At 41.2% G+C, this 18000-nt stretch overlaps 1 protein-coding gene across 2 annotated transcripts in view; it reads right to left on the bottom strand.

Annotated features, from left to right (window-relative positions):
- The window catches only part of rgs7bpa (regulator of G protein signaling 7 binding protein a), a 61796-nt gene that overhangs the window by 37199 nt on the left and 6597 nt on the right, over positions 1-18000 (bottom strand). Inside the window, exon 3 of one of the 2 annotated variants that reach the window (XM_078221726.1) lies at positions 6743-6748. The exons of the other annotated variant lie outside the window; for it this stretch is intronic. Within the exon in view, the coding sequence (XP_078077852.1) occupies positions 6743-6748 (6 nt within the window). The remainder of the gene's footprint in view (positions 1-6742; positions 6749-18000) is intronic. 2 annotated transcript variants of the gene reach the window in all.

Consider the following 18000-nt stretch of genomic DNA (forward strand, 5'->3'; position numbering starts at 1 on the left):
CCAACAATGTGGAAAATTGCCCAAGTATGTCCTGTATACAAAAAGCAGGACAAATCCAACCTGGCCAATTAGCGCCCAGTCTACTCTTGATCATCAGTAAAGTAATGGAAGGGGTCATTGACAGTGCTATCAAACAGCACCTGCTCAGTGATGCCGAGTTTGGGTTTCGCCAGGGTCACTCAGTTCCTGACCTCATTACAGCCTTGGTTCAAACATGGACAAAAGAGCTGAATTCCAGAAGTGAGCTGAGAGTGACAGCCCTTGACATCAAGGCCGCATTCAACCGAGTGTGGCATCAAGGAGTCCTAGCGAAACTGGAATCAATGGGGACAAACTCTCCGCTGGTTGGAGTCATACCTGGTACATAGGAAGGTGGTTGTGGTTGTAGAGGGCCAGTCATCTCAGCTCCAGGACATCTCTGCAGGAGTCCCTCAGGGTAGTGTCCTAGGCCCAACAATCTTCAGCTGCTTCATCAATGACCTTCCCTCCGTTACAAGGTCAGAAGTGGGGATGTTCGCCGATGATTGCACAATGTTCAGCACCATTTGCGACTCCTCAGATACTGAAGCAGTCCATGTTCAAATGCAACAAGATCTGGACAATATCCAGGCTTGGGCTGACAAGTGGTAAGTAACATTCGTGCCACACAAATACCAGGCAATGACCATCACTAATAAGAGACACTCTAACCACGGCCCCTTGACATTCAATGGTGTAACCATCACTGAATCCCCCACTGTCAACATCCTTGAGGTTACTATTAACCAGAAACTCAACTGGACTCACCACATAAACACAGTGGTTACAAGAGCAGGTCAGAGGCTAGGAATACTGCGGCAAGTAACTCACCTCTTGACTCCCCAAAGCCTATCCACCATCTACAAGACACAAGTCAGAAGTGTGATGGAAAACTCCCCACTTGCCTGGATGGGTGCGGCTCCCACAATACTCAAGAAGCTTGACACCATCCAGGACAAAGCAGCCCGCTTGATTGGCACCACATCTACAAACATTCAATCCCTCCACCACCACCGCTCAGTGGCAGAAGTGTGTACTATCCATAAGATGCACCGCAGCAATTCACCAAAGATTCTTAGACAGTACCTTCCAAACCCATGACCACTTCCGCCTAGAAGGACAAGGGCAGCAGATAAATGGGATCACCACCACCTGCAAGTTCCCCTCCAAGCCACTCATCATCCTGACTTGGAAATACATCGCCGTTCCTTCGCAGTCGCTGGGTCAAAATCCTGGAATTCCCTCCCTAATGGCATTGTGGGTCAACCCAGAGAACATGGACTGCAGCGATTCAAGAAGGCAGCTCACTATCACCTTTTCAAGGGAAACTAGGGATGGGCAATAAATGCTGGCCAGCCAGTGACGCCCATGTCCCATGAATGAATAAAAAGAACCCTGCCAATGAAACCACTCAAAACATATTTTGAAACTCTTTTTCCAGCTTCCTTCTTGGTTTCTCCACTAAACTGAGGAAATACCAAAGTTTGTAATAAAGTAAATATATAAAAATTCTAAAGTTTACAAAATAATGAGTAAACTTAACTTTACAGGAATGTTTTCCGTGGGTAATATCTGTCCAGCATTGTTCTCTGTTGAATGCCTGTGTCTGTCTGGAAAATATAAGCCTTGAACTCATAGGGCATTTCCTGAGCCAGCACTTTCAATGGAAAAAAAATCAACAATGCCTAGGATGGACATGTTAAACACATTGGCAGTGAGACCAGCCATTCACAGAATGTGTTAAAACCTCCTGTTGTAAGCTTTGACAAAGGGTCATCTGGACTCGAAACATCAACTCTTTTCTCTCCTTATAGCTGCTGCCAGACCTGCTGAGATTTTCCAGTGTTTTCTCTTTTGGCTCCTGTTGTAAGTCCTGTACCATTGTGCCATACCTTTCCAAGTGAGTATTGCTTAGAGAAAGACAGGGAGCATTTTTAGGGCCTTGAAAATAAATTTATTTTTGTGTACAGAAGTATTAGGACAAAATAATAGACAAGTAGGAAATTACAAATTACTTCTTACAGAATAAGAATAGAACTGGAGGACATTAGTACAAAGAGCTGAGGTGAAAAAACATATTTTTCCCACAACATGTGAAGCAAACTACCAGAAAAAGCAGTTAATTTGGGATAAGTAAAGTTTCTTTATTAGTCACAAGTAGGCTCACAGTGACACTGTAATGAAGTTACTGTGAAAATCCCCTAGTCGTCACACTCTGGCACCTGTTCGGGTACATTGAGGAACAATTTAGCATGGCCAATTCACCTAACCTGCACATCTTTGGATTGTGAGAGGAAACCGGAGCACCCAGAGGAAACCCATGCAGACACAGGGAGAACGTGCAAACTCCACACAGACAGTGACCCAAGCCAGGAATCGAACCTGGGTCCCTGGTGCTGAGAGGCAGCAGTGCTAACCACTGTTGAAACTTGAAAGAGTGATATCCACTTGAAAGGGACCATGAGGTTATAAAGGTATGTAAGAACACCACCTTCCACACCAGATCTCCCAAACCTCAGGCTGGAATTCCATTGCTCTGCCATATCTTTGATTACCCCACCATAATAATTTCAGAACTCCAAAATCTCCCCAAGCTGCCAAACCTCAGGAGGTCCATGGCCATTTAGCATTCCAGCTTAAGAGCTACCAAAGATTGTGTGACAATAGCTTGTACCATTCTATGAATTGCTACTGAAATTCATGGCTGCCCCCATATACAGCAGAAACCCAATCCCTCTCCCGAACAATCACTATTACAAAAGTTGAATACTGTGAATGCTGGTGATCCGAAATAAAAACAGAAAATGATCAAAATACTCAGCAGGTCTGGCAGCATCAATGGCAAAAGAATGAGTTAAGATTTAATCCTGCTGGCCTTTCATGAAAGGTCATTAAGATAAACACGAGGTGGTATTTTATTGAAACAGACCCACTCACTGCTATGGAGATGTGGGTGGGGAGGTGTGGGGGGAGGTTGGTATGTGTTTGTTTTTGTAGCAGGCTTTGCCATGCTGCTTAACTCATCCCACTTCCACATTCCCAACCAATGATTATGATTTGCATCTATCAATGAGAGACAGGTGCCCCAACAAGGGTCAGAATGGCTGCAACCATTGTGGCTGCTATAAGCTGGAGGAAGGAAATGAATGGAAAGAAGTTCTGGGAACTCTGGTCCCAGCTGCTTCTCTGACTCTCCCCAGTGCTATTGGTGGAGACAGTGAGGGTCAGAGGGTTTTGCTGGCGGGAAGAGGCCAGCCGTGCAGACTAAACTGGCCTGAATAGAAGCATCAGAGACTGCGAGCAGCAGAAGTACGTTTCTGAGGACATGGATCCAGTATTGTAAAAGGTTTAATAATCTCATTAGGTTTGAAAAGATAAGTGGCGTACTAGTTTCAGGTGACATCATTGCTGTCCGATTTCACCAGCATTCTACTACACAGCACCTCTCTGACTAACACATTTCACAGCTCCACTCATTTCTTTTTCTCAATGAACTCCTCAAATCTCCATCTGCACAACCAGCAGTTATACTCATCTAGTCCTTCACAAATGTACTCATTCACTTATTTGCACGCATTGCACTGCTCACATTCATGATTTCCTGCTTTCTCTTGTTGCAGAAGAAAGTGTTCAAATGCAGGGAGAAGCACTGAACTCTCCAGCCATAGACAACTTGACTGCAGCAAAGGAGGATGCCTTGGAGAGCAGCAGGGTGACACAGTAAAGTAATTTGAGTATGTGATGGAGAGGTGGAGTCTCCCACAGACCTGATACAGGTCTGGGGCGGTACAGTGGTTAGCACTGCTGCCTCACAGTACCAGGGACCCGGATTCGATTCCGGCTTGGGTCACTGTCCGTGTGGGAGTTTGCACCTTCTCCCCGTGTCTGCGTGAGTTTCCTCCGGGTGCTCCGGTTTCCTCCCACAGTCTGAAAGACGTGCTGGTTAGGTGCATTGACCCGAACAGGCGCCGGATGTGGCGACTAGGGGAATTTCACAGTAACTTCACAGTAACATGAAGTTAGGAACAGGCTTCCGGGTAATGTAACTGTAACTTGTGACTAATAAATAAACTAAAAAAAATTCCAGTGAGTACAAGCCCAGTCAATCCAGTCTTTCTTCATACGTCAGGTCTGCCATTCCGGGAATCAGTCTGGTGAATCTTTGCTGGACTCCATCAATAATGTCCTTCTTTAGACCAGGAGACCAAACTGTACAAATATTCAAAATGTGGCCTCACCAAGGCCCTGTACACCTGCCGCAAGATATCCCTATTCCTATACTCAAAATCCTCTTGCTATGAACACCAGCAAGCTTTCCTCACTGCCTGCTGTACCTGCATGCCAACCTTCAGCAACTGTTCCACCCAGGTCACTTTGCACTTCCACTTTTCCTAAACTGCCTCCATTCACATAATAATCTTCCTTCCAGTCCTTGCCACCAAAGTGGATAACCTCACATTTATCCACATTATATTGTATTTGCCCACTCAGCCAGCCTGTAAAAGTCACACACTACCACCAGCTTAGTTTCGTCTGCAGATCTGGAGATAATTCATTCAATTCATTTGTTCAAATCATTAAAGTATATTGTGAACAGCTGGTGTCCCAGCACTGAACCCCGCAGTACCACACTAGTCACTGCTACTCTGAAAAGGACCCATTTATTCCCAGTCTCTGCTTCCTGTCTGCCCACCAGTTCTCTATCGACGTCAATACATTACCCCCAACATGAGCTTTATTTTTTCTCACTAATGTGGGACCTTGTCAAAAGCCTTTTGAAAGTCCAGATCCACAACATCAGGAATTAAATATTACTTGACACGCTTGGGTCAAAAGCCTGGAATTCCCTCCCTAACGGCATTGTGGGTCAACCCACAGAACATGGACTGCAGTGATTCAAGAAGGCAGCTCACCATCACCTTCTCAAAGGCAACTAGCAGAGTCTGGTCAACTCCACTGAGGGACTTACAACACCACTGGAAGCCTAACTGAGGGGTGATTGTAAATATTAAGTTAGGATATAAGATTTAAGTATGAAGTTAGGAACAGGTTTCCGGGTAATGTAACTGTGATTATAACTGTATTTTATGATTGCTGAATGCAGACCTTCTCTGAGGGCTGCGGGTAATTCAATAAATTGTGAATTATCAGAAGAAACTTGTCTTGCTGGTCATTCGGTTCAAGCCACACATTTGTGAATCAGGTAGCATGAACTTGTGTGTAGAGAGGGTCACTGAGGGAGAAAGGAGATCCTCTAGACACCATTAATTGAAATGTCAAGAGATGCTTATGTAGACTTTGAACCTTTTCCACTTGTCAATTCGAATCAATGCCTTTCAACTCCCACAGTTTCTTCAAGGATGACAGAAGAGAAACAGCAGGAGGAGACTGAGGAGTCCTTAAAAGAAGGCAAGCACGTGAAGGATGCATCTTTGGAATACAAACCATCAGTCTGAACTTGGTGGTACTTACTACAATATTTAACTTGAATGTCACAAGTCTCTGGTTGATGTGATGTGTCAAGTGGTGTAGTGGGTGATGCATAGTGGTCAGTCTGCTCAGTCTGCTTGTCATCTCTTACTTTCACCTTTCACTGCTGGCTAGCAGTATAACTATTGTGAAAAGAGAGCTGAGCATGTAAACCTCTCCTGCCAGTAGATAGGCTCTTCATCAGCAAGGCTTAGGGAGTGCCTCCTCATCGCAACATACATTAAATGGGTACCTGGTGGACCCAAGCTAAACTACAGGAGTCGCGGAGCAGCCCCAGATGTGTGCAATACAGGTCTATCAGTGTGTGGTTACGTCCTGATGCCCACAAACCAGACTATGGTTAAATAGCCCCACCGCCTCAGGAGAGAAGGTAGCTAAACACTGATTGAAAATCCAGAGTGGTGTCCCATGGAACACCTGTCTGCAGCGATCTGTTGGCTATCAGGCAGCTTTCTAGCAGCTGAACTGGTACCGAACAGTCCTGATTTCATTCTTTCCTTTGCTCAGTACTAGCAATTCTGAGAGGGGAGCCCTGATGCTTGGCAATTCAGGGTCTCCATATTATTTGTCCAGGCCTGCACCCGGTTCATGGTTTACATTAGCACAACACTGGAAGAAACAATTACCAGTTAAAAGCTCGTGCTCGAGTCGAGTGATACAGCACAAGCAGCAGGGGGAGAGATCACAGTGGGAGAGACCATTACATCTTATTGGATAGCTAGCAGGAGTGTAGTCCGGGGGCAAGTTGGGTCAGGCTGGGGGAGTGGAGGTTGGAGGCTGGGTAGTTTAGTCAAAATGGTGGGTGGTTGATAGGTACCCAGAGTGTGGATAGTTGGATCAGCATGGTAGATGGTCAGGTTAGGAGAGTGGGCAGTTGGATCGGGATAGTCAGTGGTCAGGTTGGGGCGGTAGTCTGGTTGGTATTCAAATTGGGGTTGTTAGTATTCAGGTCAGTGGAGTGGTACTCGGGTTGGCAGGGAGTGCAGTTGAGTTGGGTGTGAGTAATTGGGTCAGGTTGGGGATAGTTGGGTTGCAGAGTGTGGGGAGTCAGGTCAGGGGTGGCGGGAGTTGGGATGGGGAGTTGGTAGTCAGGTCATGGGGGTGGGTAGTCAGGTTGGGGGTACAATTGAGGGTGTGGGGGGTGATAGGTTGAGTTAATCAGTGAGCTACATCAGAGTTTAAACAGCGGGGTAATACTGGGCAAAGTTTCACATATCGAGCCCAAGTACCCGACCCTGAACTCCAGGTTGGAATTGTTGTTCTCTCAAATACCACAGCTATAATTGCATATATTACCAAAAAACTATGGTGTTAACCAAATTTTTAGTGCTTCCAAAACACAACTGAGTTTATTATATCTTCCACAGAAAATAGATTAGCAGTTTACCAGAGTTTTATCATCCAAGATATCAACCATTGATCAGAAACCAAGTCCTCTACCATTCAAACTGCAGTTCACAATGTAAGGCTTCTTTCAACCATTTGTCATAAATTTTGCATATCTAAATAGCATTTGTTCTGAATGTTACATGAAAATATATGTATTAGTCACCCACAAAAATAAAAATCATGTTTTAACTATTTTGCTCATTTCACAAAATGGAGTAATATACCTCTATTAAAAACCAATAAGTTTTGTATTTGGTCTTGGAAAGACAGTTACTCAAGTTACAGTCATTGTTCTAAAAAGTGTGTCACTTTAAATATTAATATTATGAATGTTATATTAGGTTTGATTAACATAATACAATGCAAAAAGGGCCTGTCTTTTCTTTCATGTTCTCTTTATAAAGCTACGCTTGCATTAGTATTTATCCATGGTATTATCTTGAAATAAGGGGCGGCACACGGTAGCACAGTGGTTGGGGTGGCACGGTAGCACAGTGGTTAGCACTGTTGCTTCACAGCTCCAGGGACCTGGGTTCGATTCCCGGCTTGGGTCACTGTCTGTGTGGAGTTTGCACATTCTCCTCGTGTCTGCGTGGGTCTCCTCCGGGTGCTCCGGTTTCCTCCCACAGTCCAAAGATGTGCGGGTTAGGTTGATTGGCCATGCTAAAATTGCCCCTTAGTGTCCTGGGATGCGTAGATTAGAGGGATTAGTGGGTAAAATATGTAGGGATATGGGGGTAGGGCCTGATTGGGATTGTGGTCGGTGCAGACTCTTTGGGCCGAATGGCCTCTTTCTGTACTGTAGGGTTTCTATGATTTCTGAGGCTTTAATAATCCTGGTTATGAGTAGAGTTCTTTTTCGTTTTATATCAAAGCTTTCCATTATTTAGAGACTTGATGATTGTGGCAGCTCTAGGCCACTTTCTAGAATACAATTAAACATGATTTTCCCAGGCAGCTATTGTCAAGTATTATATGATAGTCTAATCAGCTGAATACGTCAAGTTCTTGCAAAGGACAGGAAAAGCATATTGTACAGTCACATGTACAATTTTAAGGTATACAAAAGAATACTTTTGTATTCAAAAGAATACTTTTGTATTCTTCTGAAGTATCAATTAGGTGCTTCTTTGACTGTACCTTCCAAATTCATGACCTTTATCGCCTAGAAGAACAAGGGCAGGAGGCACACGGAAACATCACAAGTTACCCTTCAAGTTGCATACAATCTTGACCTGGAAATATAACACTGCTCCTTCATCATCACTGGGTCAAAGTCCTGAAACTCCTTACTGTTACATTATTGTCAATCTATTTCCCAATAAGGGAAACCAAATCATTTGGTTAGGTAACATTTTTGGAGGAGTCAAATAGGGCCTTGTGTAAGATACTGCATCAGCTACCACAAAACAAAATCAGCAACAAGCACAGAATATTGTAATTTAGTTCTTGTAGCACAACATTCTTTGCATGCCCCATTTTCTTTCCTTCATTCTCCCAACTATGATGGTGATTCAGTGCAGTGGGTGTACTTACATCCTACAGACTGCAGCAGTTAATGGTGTCTCACTATCACCTTTTCAAGGGCAACTGGGAATGAACAATAAATATTGACCTTGCCAGTGATTACCATGTCTCATGAACAAATTAAGAAACTCTGGTTACTTTATCACACATAAATAAATGACATTTCATAGTCTTAATTTTCCTTTGCTATTTATATGCATCTCTTACACCATTTTTGAGCAAGTGTTAACTTTACAATGATCAATTGCAATCTTAGGTATAATTATATACAAGTACAATAAGAAAATACTGGCCTGTTATATATAAGAAATAAGATGGAGATCACACACTACAAATACTAATATGTGTTATTTGTTTGGATTTTTAAAAAAAATTCACAATGTGCTGTTTGACCCAGAGTTGAAGTGCATATCCAACATCTAATCTATTGCCAAACCAACATCCATCATCCTCCAGAATGTTATCTATCCATTTACACTCCAACCTCTTGCTGACCACCAATCAGAACCTGACCCATGACTTTTTCACTTAGAGAATTGCTTACTCAAACATTCTAATCAGCAACCTTCACTCTTCAAACATTTCAGCAAATAGGAACTTGAAGACAAGTACACCCATATACAAAAAAACTGACACAACTGCCATCCCTGTCCTTGCCATGCTCTATCATAGAAATCCTACAGTGCAGAAGAAGGACATTTGGCCCATCGAGTATGCACCAACAATAATCCCACCCAGGCTCTATTCCCATAACTCCACATATTTATCCTGCTAATCCCTCTAATTTAGGCATCCCGGTTCACTAAGGGGTAATTTATCATGGCCAATCAACCTAACCCACACATCTTTGGACTGTGGGAGGAAACCAGAGCACCAGGAGGAAACCTATGCAGACACGGGGAGAATGCCAAACTACGCTAGGTTCCACACTACTGTTATTCCAAAATCCCAATTCAGTTCAAGGTAGCTGGTGATTTAAATGGCTGGCTATATCTCCATGATATGCAAACTCCAGTCCTGCCGTCTCGAGGATGGGAAATGTTGGGTTTGGGGGAGAATCTCTCCATCATGGCGAAAATCTGGGCTTGAGAACTTCTGTTGCACCCAGCTTTATGGGAAGTTTATGTTATTTGCTAAGCTGCTGCATTCTGGTAAATGCGTAGTGTTAAACTTTAACATCTTATATCAGGCTATGCATGTCTCATTACATTTGTAAGATCATAGTACAGCTTCATTATATAGAATATACAGCACAAAAACAGGTCATTCAGCTCAACCAGTTCATGCTGATTACTCCACTTGAGCCTCCTCCCATCCTCCCTCATCCAACTTTATCAGCATAGTTCCCTAAACCCTTTTCTTTTGTGTGCTTGTCTAGCTTCCCCTTAAATGCCTCTAAACTATTCATCTCCAGGTTCCACATCATCACCACCAGATCAGAAACTCCAAGGTATAGTATGAAGTTAGCCTAGACCCCAACTGCTTTTGATTTTGGCATTAGAGCGAGCATCAGATGTTTCACTCCAGGTGTGATTCTATTAGCACACTGGGAAGTTTTTATTAAAACAAACTTTATTTAACAATACAGTTTAACTACAACAAAAATTAGCATAACTTTTACCAATTTAAGTACTTAAACATGACATGGTATAATTCTTAACTGCTAGCTATCTCTATTAGTTTCAATTTAAGCAATATTCCTCATAGACGTAAATGCCTCTTCAGAATCAGTTATGAAAAATACAGAGGCATACGTGAATTGCCAGTCCTCAAGCCTTTTAACACCTCTTCACAGAGATACAGAGACACCTGTCTTCTGACTTTCAGAGGGCAGCCTCCAGGGAAAGACCTGTCTTCAAAGAGCAGAACTCCAGAGAGACAGAGGAAACAGAGCTGCTGCTCCTTTCAAATTCAAACAGAAACTGCCTGCTTTTCTCTCTGTAAGCCTAGCTCTGTTCATTCACATGACTCTCTCTTCTTGTCAATTCAACCTAATTAACTCCACTCTGGAAACCCCAGGGGACAATCCAAAAATTAACAAAATTGCATTAACTCAGATTAAAACAAACACCACAATAACTAGGAACAATTATTCTTCTGCATGCTTAGCATGTGGGCTGCCAGTTGTGGACAATCGGTACCGTAGTCAGAGCTGAAATATAAAGTAGTCCCTTCACAAGAAACATGACACAAAAAAATTTCTTAAAGGCACAGTATCATCACAGAGTTCTTATTGATTTCTTGGTGACTATCTTATATTGGTGATCTCAAATTTTGCTCTTTTCCAAAAGAAGAAGTATACATTGAAGCATATGATACTGAATGGTCTTGTCAAGATGGACATAGAAATGATGCTCCTCTTGTGGGTGTGTCCAGACTAGGGGGCACTGTTTTAAAATTAGGGGATGGGGGGGACTTTTTGGACTGAGATGAGGAGAGGGTTTTTCTCTCAGAGGGTTGTGCGACTTTGTAACTCTTTGCCTCAGAAGGTGGAGGAAGCGAGGTCATTGAATATTTTTAAGGCAGAAGCAGAAAGATTTCCTTGGTTATCATGGGTAGAGAGGAATGTGGAATTAGAAACACAAACATATCAGCCATGATTTTACTGAATGGCAGAGCAGGCTCGAGGCCCCAAAAGGCCTACTTCTGCTCCTATTTCATTTGAAACACCCTGTACTGCTAACCCATTAGCCTTCTCAGTTCAAGACAAAAGGTACCCATCCTTTGCATCCTTTTCTATCAATTAGAACCTTGCAGTACAGCCACTTTCTTTCATAAATGTTTGCACCCTCTCCAGATCCTCTATATCCTTTGTATAATATAGTGATCAGAACTGTACACAATACTTAAAAGTGTGGTCTAATCAAGATTCGATACAAGTTTAGCAGAAATGATCAACTTTTCAATTCTATCTCTTTAGAAATAATCTCTAGCGCTTGTTTTACCTTTTAAAAATCTTATTAATTTTTATCATTGCTTTTAATGATTGGTATATTGTTACTCTCAGATTCCTTTGCTCCTCCACTCCATTTAGATGCATATTTACCAACTAACATTAACTCCTTATTTTTCTTATCAAAATGTGTTACTTATTTATGTTGAGATGTATTTGCCACTTTAAACTTCCTCCTGCAGCATTCAAATTCATGCTGAAAATAGGATTCACTTGGTTAAAGCTATTTTGCCTTAAATCACATCTCTTAAAATCGGAGGAGAAATGAGGTTATGATCTTTGCCCACTAAACATTAAGCCTTGCGGGTATCATGGGTGCACTTAAAAAGTTGTATGATATAATTTCAACTGCTTCTCATACTTGCCTCTAATCCCATAAATAATACAGCGTACAATTTGCTTTTAAATAGCAACATGCAAGTTTATTTAGAAAACCTTTAATATGCAGCAAAGTAATTTTCAAAAAACCACAGGAAATTCCATTAAACAGTAAGACCATTCCAGCTTCCTTCCCATCTCTGTCTGCTCAAAATAAAGGGAAAAAAATGGTATGGAAACTTTACAACATAAAGTGCTTGTAAATTAAATAAACTTGCTCTTAAAAAAGCGCTTGCATGCATTCAGTTGTTATGAAGACTAATATGTTGTTGCTTTAGAAATTTCAGCAGCACATTTTTCATTTGTGTTATCAAAGCTGAGAACCTCCCCATAGATGGAGCTGTTACACCAGTAATAACACTTTGGGTACAGCAATATAGGGAGAGATTTAATATAGTACTATACAATGTCTTATGCTTTATACACCCTTTGACAGAGAATCAAATAATTTTTCTGAGAAATAATCTCATTTCTACATGTAGATTAAAAATTACATGGATTTTAGGATTACAGGTTGGGTGATCTATCTACATCAAGAAACTGCTCAGAGCTGTAAAAAGGGAATCCTACTGGAAATATAAGCGGAACCATAAAATGATGCTCTTCAAATCCATCAGCAAAAGAAGGGAACAGAGTGACACTGAATCATCTGAAAAGGGGAAGAACTGCCTCCGTTGATCAAGGAGGATCAGAGAAGACTGAACAGTCCTAGTATCAAAATGGAAAGGTTTAGGAAGCTGAACCAAAAAATGCTTTTGTGACTGGATAATTTCCATCCGGCTGCAATTAGATACCCTTTAATATGCAGCAAAGTAATTTTCAAAAAAGCCATAGGAAATTTCATTAGATAAACAGCTAAGACCATTCCAGCTTCCTTCCCATCCCTGTCTGCTCAAAATAAAGGGAAAAAAATGATATGTGGAGCGGGAATGAGGTCTGAGATTTTTTGTAGATTGATCATTGAACAAAAGTTGTGTAATCACAGGGATGAATATACTGAAGTTGCACAAGGTCTTGGGGGGGCCTCTTCGGGAGTACTAGATTAATTATTTGCACAAAGTGTGTAGAATTATTGAATAGAGGTGAAAGGAAGCCAACGTAACAGATTCCTGCTGCCTGAAGTTAGGCAGCTAGATTTTAAGATCTTAACGATTTTCACAAATACAAAGAATTTAGAATCAAGTGCAGCGTGTTTTTGGACATGGGTTTCAAAACCACAGAAGAAAGATTAAAGTTAAGGCTGGCAAAAGAAAATAAGATATTTAAATATTATCTTTGTAGTAACAGGGTGATAACATTGTGAAACAGATTACCAGCTGAGGTAATGCCAAGTTCTTAAAAATTATTCAATGAATTTCTGTTAGAAAAAGGGGTTCAGGACTATTAGCTCCAGAATCACAGTGATGTGGAACAGTGAGTGGTCTTTTGCTCTACAAAACATTATGATGTTACTATAACAGATAAAAATAAAAGTCTTTATCATTATCAGGTCATCCTGACTAATAAATGTTGTTATACACAGGCCTGGATTTCACAGTCAGCAAAGAAGCAATGGCACTGCGCTGACCTGAAAGAAAGCTGCCCACAACAAATCTAGTGTGATCCGTGGCATGGATTTCTCTTTTCCCGATGTTGGCTTGTATCTGGCACCAAATCAAAAGGATTTCCAGGTGTCCAGTAATGTTATCAAGCACATTGAAGTAAACTCACAGAGAACAAATCAAGAAATTAAAATCATTGATTATCATTCACTTTTAACGAAATTTTATAACAAAGTGAAATAAATGATTGGGACATACATGTCGTATTAAGGTAGAAGCCAAAATATCATAAAAAACATTTCTTTAAGTTTTAAAATGTGGAATATTTTATTATAAATAATAATATTGTACATTATAAATGTACAAATTTAACATGAGATAAATATATTAGTTTTCCCAAGGCCAGAGAGGTTTTTTCTGCAATAATCAAGTACATTATATGCTGCTAAAAACTCAATTGCAACTCTTTCAACAAGATGCATCTTTTTCAAGGGTTTTTACAGCGAGATTGTGTGTAATTGGGCAACTTCTCAGCAGGCAGTGAATTTTAAATTCAAAGCAAATTACTGCAGATGCTGGAATCTGAAACAAAAACAGAAAATGCTGGAAAATCTCAGCAGGTACTGACAGCATCTGTGGAGAGAGAATAGAGCTAATATTGCGAATCTGGATGACCCTTCGTCAGAGCTGGTGGGTAGTTACTTCGAATTGATTGCAGTCTGTAGGGACTTCAATGCCTTAGCCTGTGGAGAAGTGCAAAATCATTGACAGCAACTTTTGGATTTCTGTGCTTAACTGCAAACATGTGGATTTCAGAAATTGCTGTCAGTTTCAGAGAATAATGACAGTGAATGTTGACAGTTTCACTATCATTACTGCTACAAATTCCAGGTCATAATTTCCAGATTGTGCATCCTTTACTTAAAAAAAGAGAATCGTACTTATTTAAGTCTACTGAACTACAGTTCTGAAGGAAAAATAGATGGAACTGTGAAGTTTGAATCAAAGAACATGAGCAAAAAATACTAAACGTCTATGTCATAATAACAGACATTGATTTAAAATCATAGAATGATACAGCAGAGGGGGCAGTCTTGAAGCCCAAATGGGCCAGCTCTGCTTCTTCAAAAATGCTACCCAATCAATCCCACACCAATATTTCCCCATACCCCTGTAAATTTTTCCCATTTCAAGCCTCTTCCCATTCCCTGTGGAAAGTTATGATTGAATTTGTTTCCACTACCCTTGACAACTCATTCCAAATCAAAACAACTCGCTGCGTAAATAAAAATGTCAAGTTGCCTCTGGTTCTTCTGCCAATTACCTTAAAACTGTGTCCTCTCATTACTGACTACTCTGCTATTGGAAACAATTTCTCCTTATGCAAAAGCCCTCCAAGATTTTGAACACTTCCATCAAATCTTCCCTTAATCTTCCTCTGCTTTAAGCAGAACAAATCAGGTTACTCCAGTATCTCCATGTAACTGAAATCTTTCATCCTGGTAATCCATTCCATCTACTCTAATAAATCTCCTCTGCATCATCTCTTGACATCTCCTAAAATGTGATGCTCAGCATTGCTCACGATACACCAGCTGGAGCTCACCACTGTTTTATAAAGGTTTAGCATAACTTCCTTGCTTTTGTATTGATGCATCTATTTATAAAGCCAAGGATTTCTTACGCCTTTCCTAAACAACATTCTCTATAGGAAAAAACAGTTAGGATCAGTTTTTACCGGTGTTCCATTTTAATGTATACAAGACCGGTTCATGCCAGTATTCTTATTTTCCCGTTTTTACCTGATTTTCCCTTCTAGAACTTGCGCTGCTGAGTTCAAAGTCACCTCCCGGTCTCCCCCGCCGAAGCCACACATCATCCTGATTTGAAACTACATCACAGCTCCTGCATTATTGCTGGGTCAAAATCCTTGAACTTTCTTCCCAACAATACAAACACTTCACCATAAATATTACCTACACCAGATGGACCACAGCAGTTGAAGAAGGCACCTCACTATCACCTCTTCAATGGCAATTAGGGATGAGCAATAAATGCTGGCCTGGCCAGCGATGCTCACATCCCATTAGAAAACATTGTATACTTACAAACCCAGGTTCCTCCATCCCTTTATAACTGTACCATTTAGTTTATGTTACCTCTCTTGTCTCTTCTTACTAAAATGAATCAATTCGCATTGTTCTGCACCAAATTTGATCTTCCATATGTCTGCCAATTTAAGCCTGTCTAGGTCCTCCTGAAGTCTGTTATTACCCTGATCATTGTATATCCGACTTTTGTGTCATCTGCAGACTTTTAAATTATGTACCGTATACCCAAGGCCAGGTCTTAAAATATACCAAAAGGAATAGCATTTCAAACACACCCTTGGGGTCATCATTGTGTCGTTCCTTCAGTTTGAAAAATAACCATTCACCACTACTTATACAACATAGAACATAGAACAGTACAGCACAGAACAGGCCCTTCGGCCCACGATGTTGTGCCGAGCTTTTATACTTGCTGCTTTCTGTCCCTTTGCTAATTTTGTATCCATGCTATCATTGTCTCTTTACTCACATGGGCTTCAATTATGACAACAAGTCCATTATGATATGAGCTTAATGTAGCATTTTCAATTAATAATAACTATAAATTATACCAAAATATTAATTAAAATTCATTCCTAGCTTAAAAAAATGAATGAACCGCAGTCAGTAATGTGCTAAGCTGTTACTACCAGTAAATATTTTTCTCCTTCCTTTGTAGACAAATATATTATAGAAGAAAATCAATGGTCCATATGTGTGTGCACTGATGTGCGTAAGAAAGAATTGAGGAACACAAGATTGGAATTATGATAATAAGCAAAATACTATGGATGCTTGAAATCATAATGCTTTTCTTGCTTTTTCACTGTTAATCTTTTCTTTCTTCTTGGAGGTGTTGGGTTCAATTCTACAATTTCAAAAACTTTCTGGTACTTTGTTCAAATGGGCATTCTCCATACATAATCTTAGATAATATTAACAGGATATTTAACTGTTGAAATTGACTGGCTGTGGTGCATCATAATTGAACCAGATAACAGAATCATTAAATCCTAAGATGAACCCCAGGATAAATAAACATATTTTACCAGTGCGGTGTTTGGAATTTTTTAAAAAACTATAATTACCCTGTACTTTTAATATATTAAAGCTAATATAGGAGCTAAACTATTTTCTGAATATTGTAACTCAAATAAAAAAATCACTATAATTTAGAGAATATTAATGTCTTCACTTTTTATGTGAAGGGAATAAAAATTGGTTAATATTTCACCAAAAATATTAAAGCAGTTATAATTTTTGCAGAAATATTCCAAACCTGTAAAGAAAAACTCCAGAAAAGGAAATCAGTCCATAAATGGGGCCAGATTGCACAGTGGATTAACATATTGTTAAACATTCTGCCCTTTCAGCTCCAGGACCTAAGTATAAATTGAAACCTGCCGACTTGAAAATTTCTTCTCTTGGCTGGCTGTAAAGCATGAGTCTCTAAAATATATAGAGGGTGATTTTCCCATCCTGCTGTGCTACAAAAGCAGCGCAGCGGGCCGGAGACTCTAGTGGAGGCTATTTCGCGGCTAGGCGCCAGGGCTTCCACAAGTCTTCGGTGGCACGGAGCTGAATAAATTATTTAAATGGGGAATTTCGTGAATTTGAATATTATTCAAATTCGGCACGGTAGCACAGTGGTTAGCACTGCTGCTTCACAGCTCCAGGGTCCCGGGTTCGATTCCCGGCTCGGGTCACTGTCTGTGTGGAGTTTGCACATTCTCCTCGTGTCTGCGTGGGTTTCCTCCGGGTGCTCCGGTTTCCTCCCACAGTCCAAAGATGTGCGGGTTAGGTTGATTGGCCAGGTTAAAAAGTTGCCCCTTAAGAGTCCTGGGATGTGTAGGTTAGAGGGATTAGCGGGTAAAATATGTGGGGGTAGGGCCTGGGTGGGATTGTGGTCGGTGCAGACTCGATGGGCCGAATGGCCTCCTTCTGCACTGTAGGGTTTCTATGACTTTCTATGACTTTCTATTAGCGAGCCCGGAACTGAAGTCTCTGAGCCCATTAGCGTCTCCCTCCCAGCAGGAGTGGTTGACTCCAGCGGGGTTTAGTATAGCTCCCCACTTGTGAGGAGCTGGCGGCCTGACCCCGCTGGAGTCAGGTCGCCAGAGAGTCGGATGCCGGGGGGTGCCCTCAGGGCATTGCTGCCTTGGCAGTGCCAGCCTGGGCCCCCTGGCACTGCCCAGGGGATATCTTGGCACTGCCCACCAGTCATATACTGCCGGCCTTTCCAGAGGGAATAGGCCCCGCTCGCTGATTTTTAGACTGATTCACACTAGTGCACAGAGTGTGGGAGATTCATTTTGAAGCTCCCGCTGAAAAATCCAGCGTGATTTACTCCAGTTTTTACATGAATTCGACATTTAGAATTTTTTTGGGAGAATCACCCGCATAGTTTCAGACCACAGAACTTCTGAGAATTCATCAAAAACTGTTTTCACTCAAAGAAACCAAAGGATATTTGGTGCAGGAACAGTTCACACTGGTAGAGTAGCGGGTATTTGTCTGAGGTGGTGTTAAAGCACATTGTAATGTTATGATGATAAAGCTTTTACTTAGGTTCCTCAAGCAGTACTGCAAGTTTGATGCTCACAATGCATACACG

The sequence above is a fragment of the Mustelus asterias genome, chromosome 1, assembly GCF_964213995.1.
Source record: "Mustelus asterias chromosome 1, sMusAst1.hap1.1, whole genome shotgun sequence".
NCBI classification, from domain to species: Eukaryota; Metazoa; Chordata; class Chondrichthyes; order Carcharhiniformes; family Triakidae; genus Mustelus; species Mustelus asterias.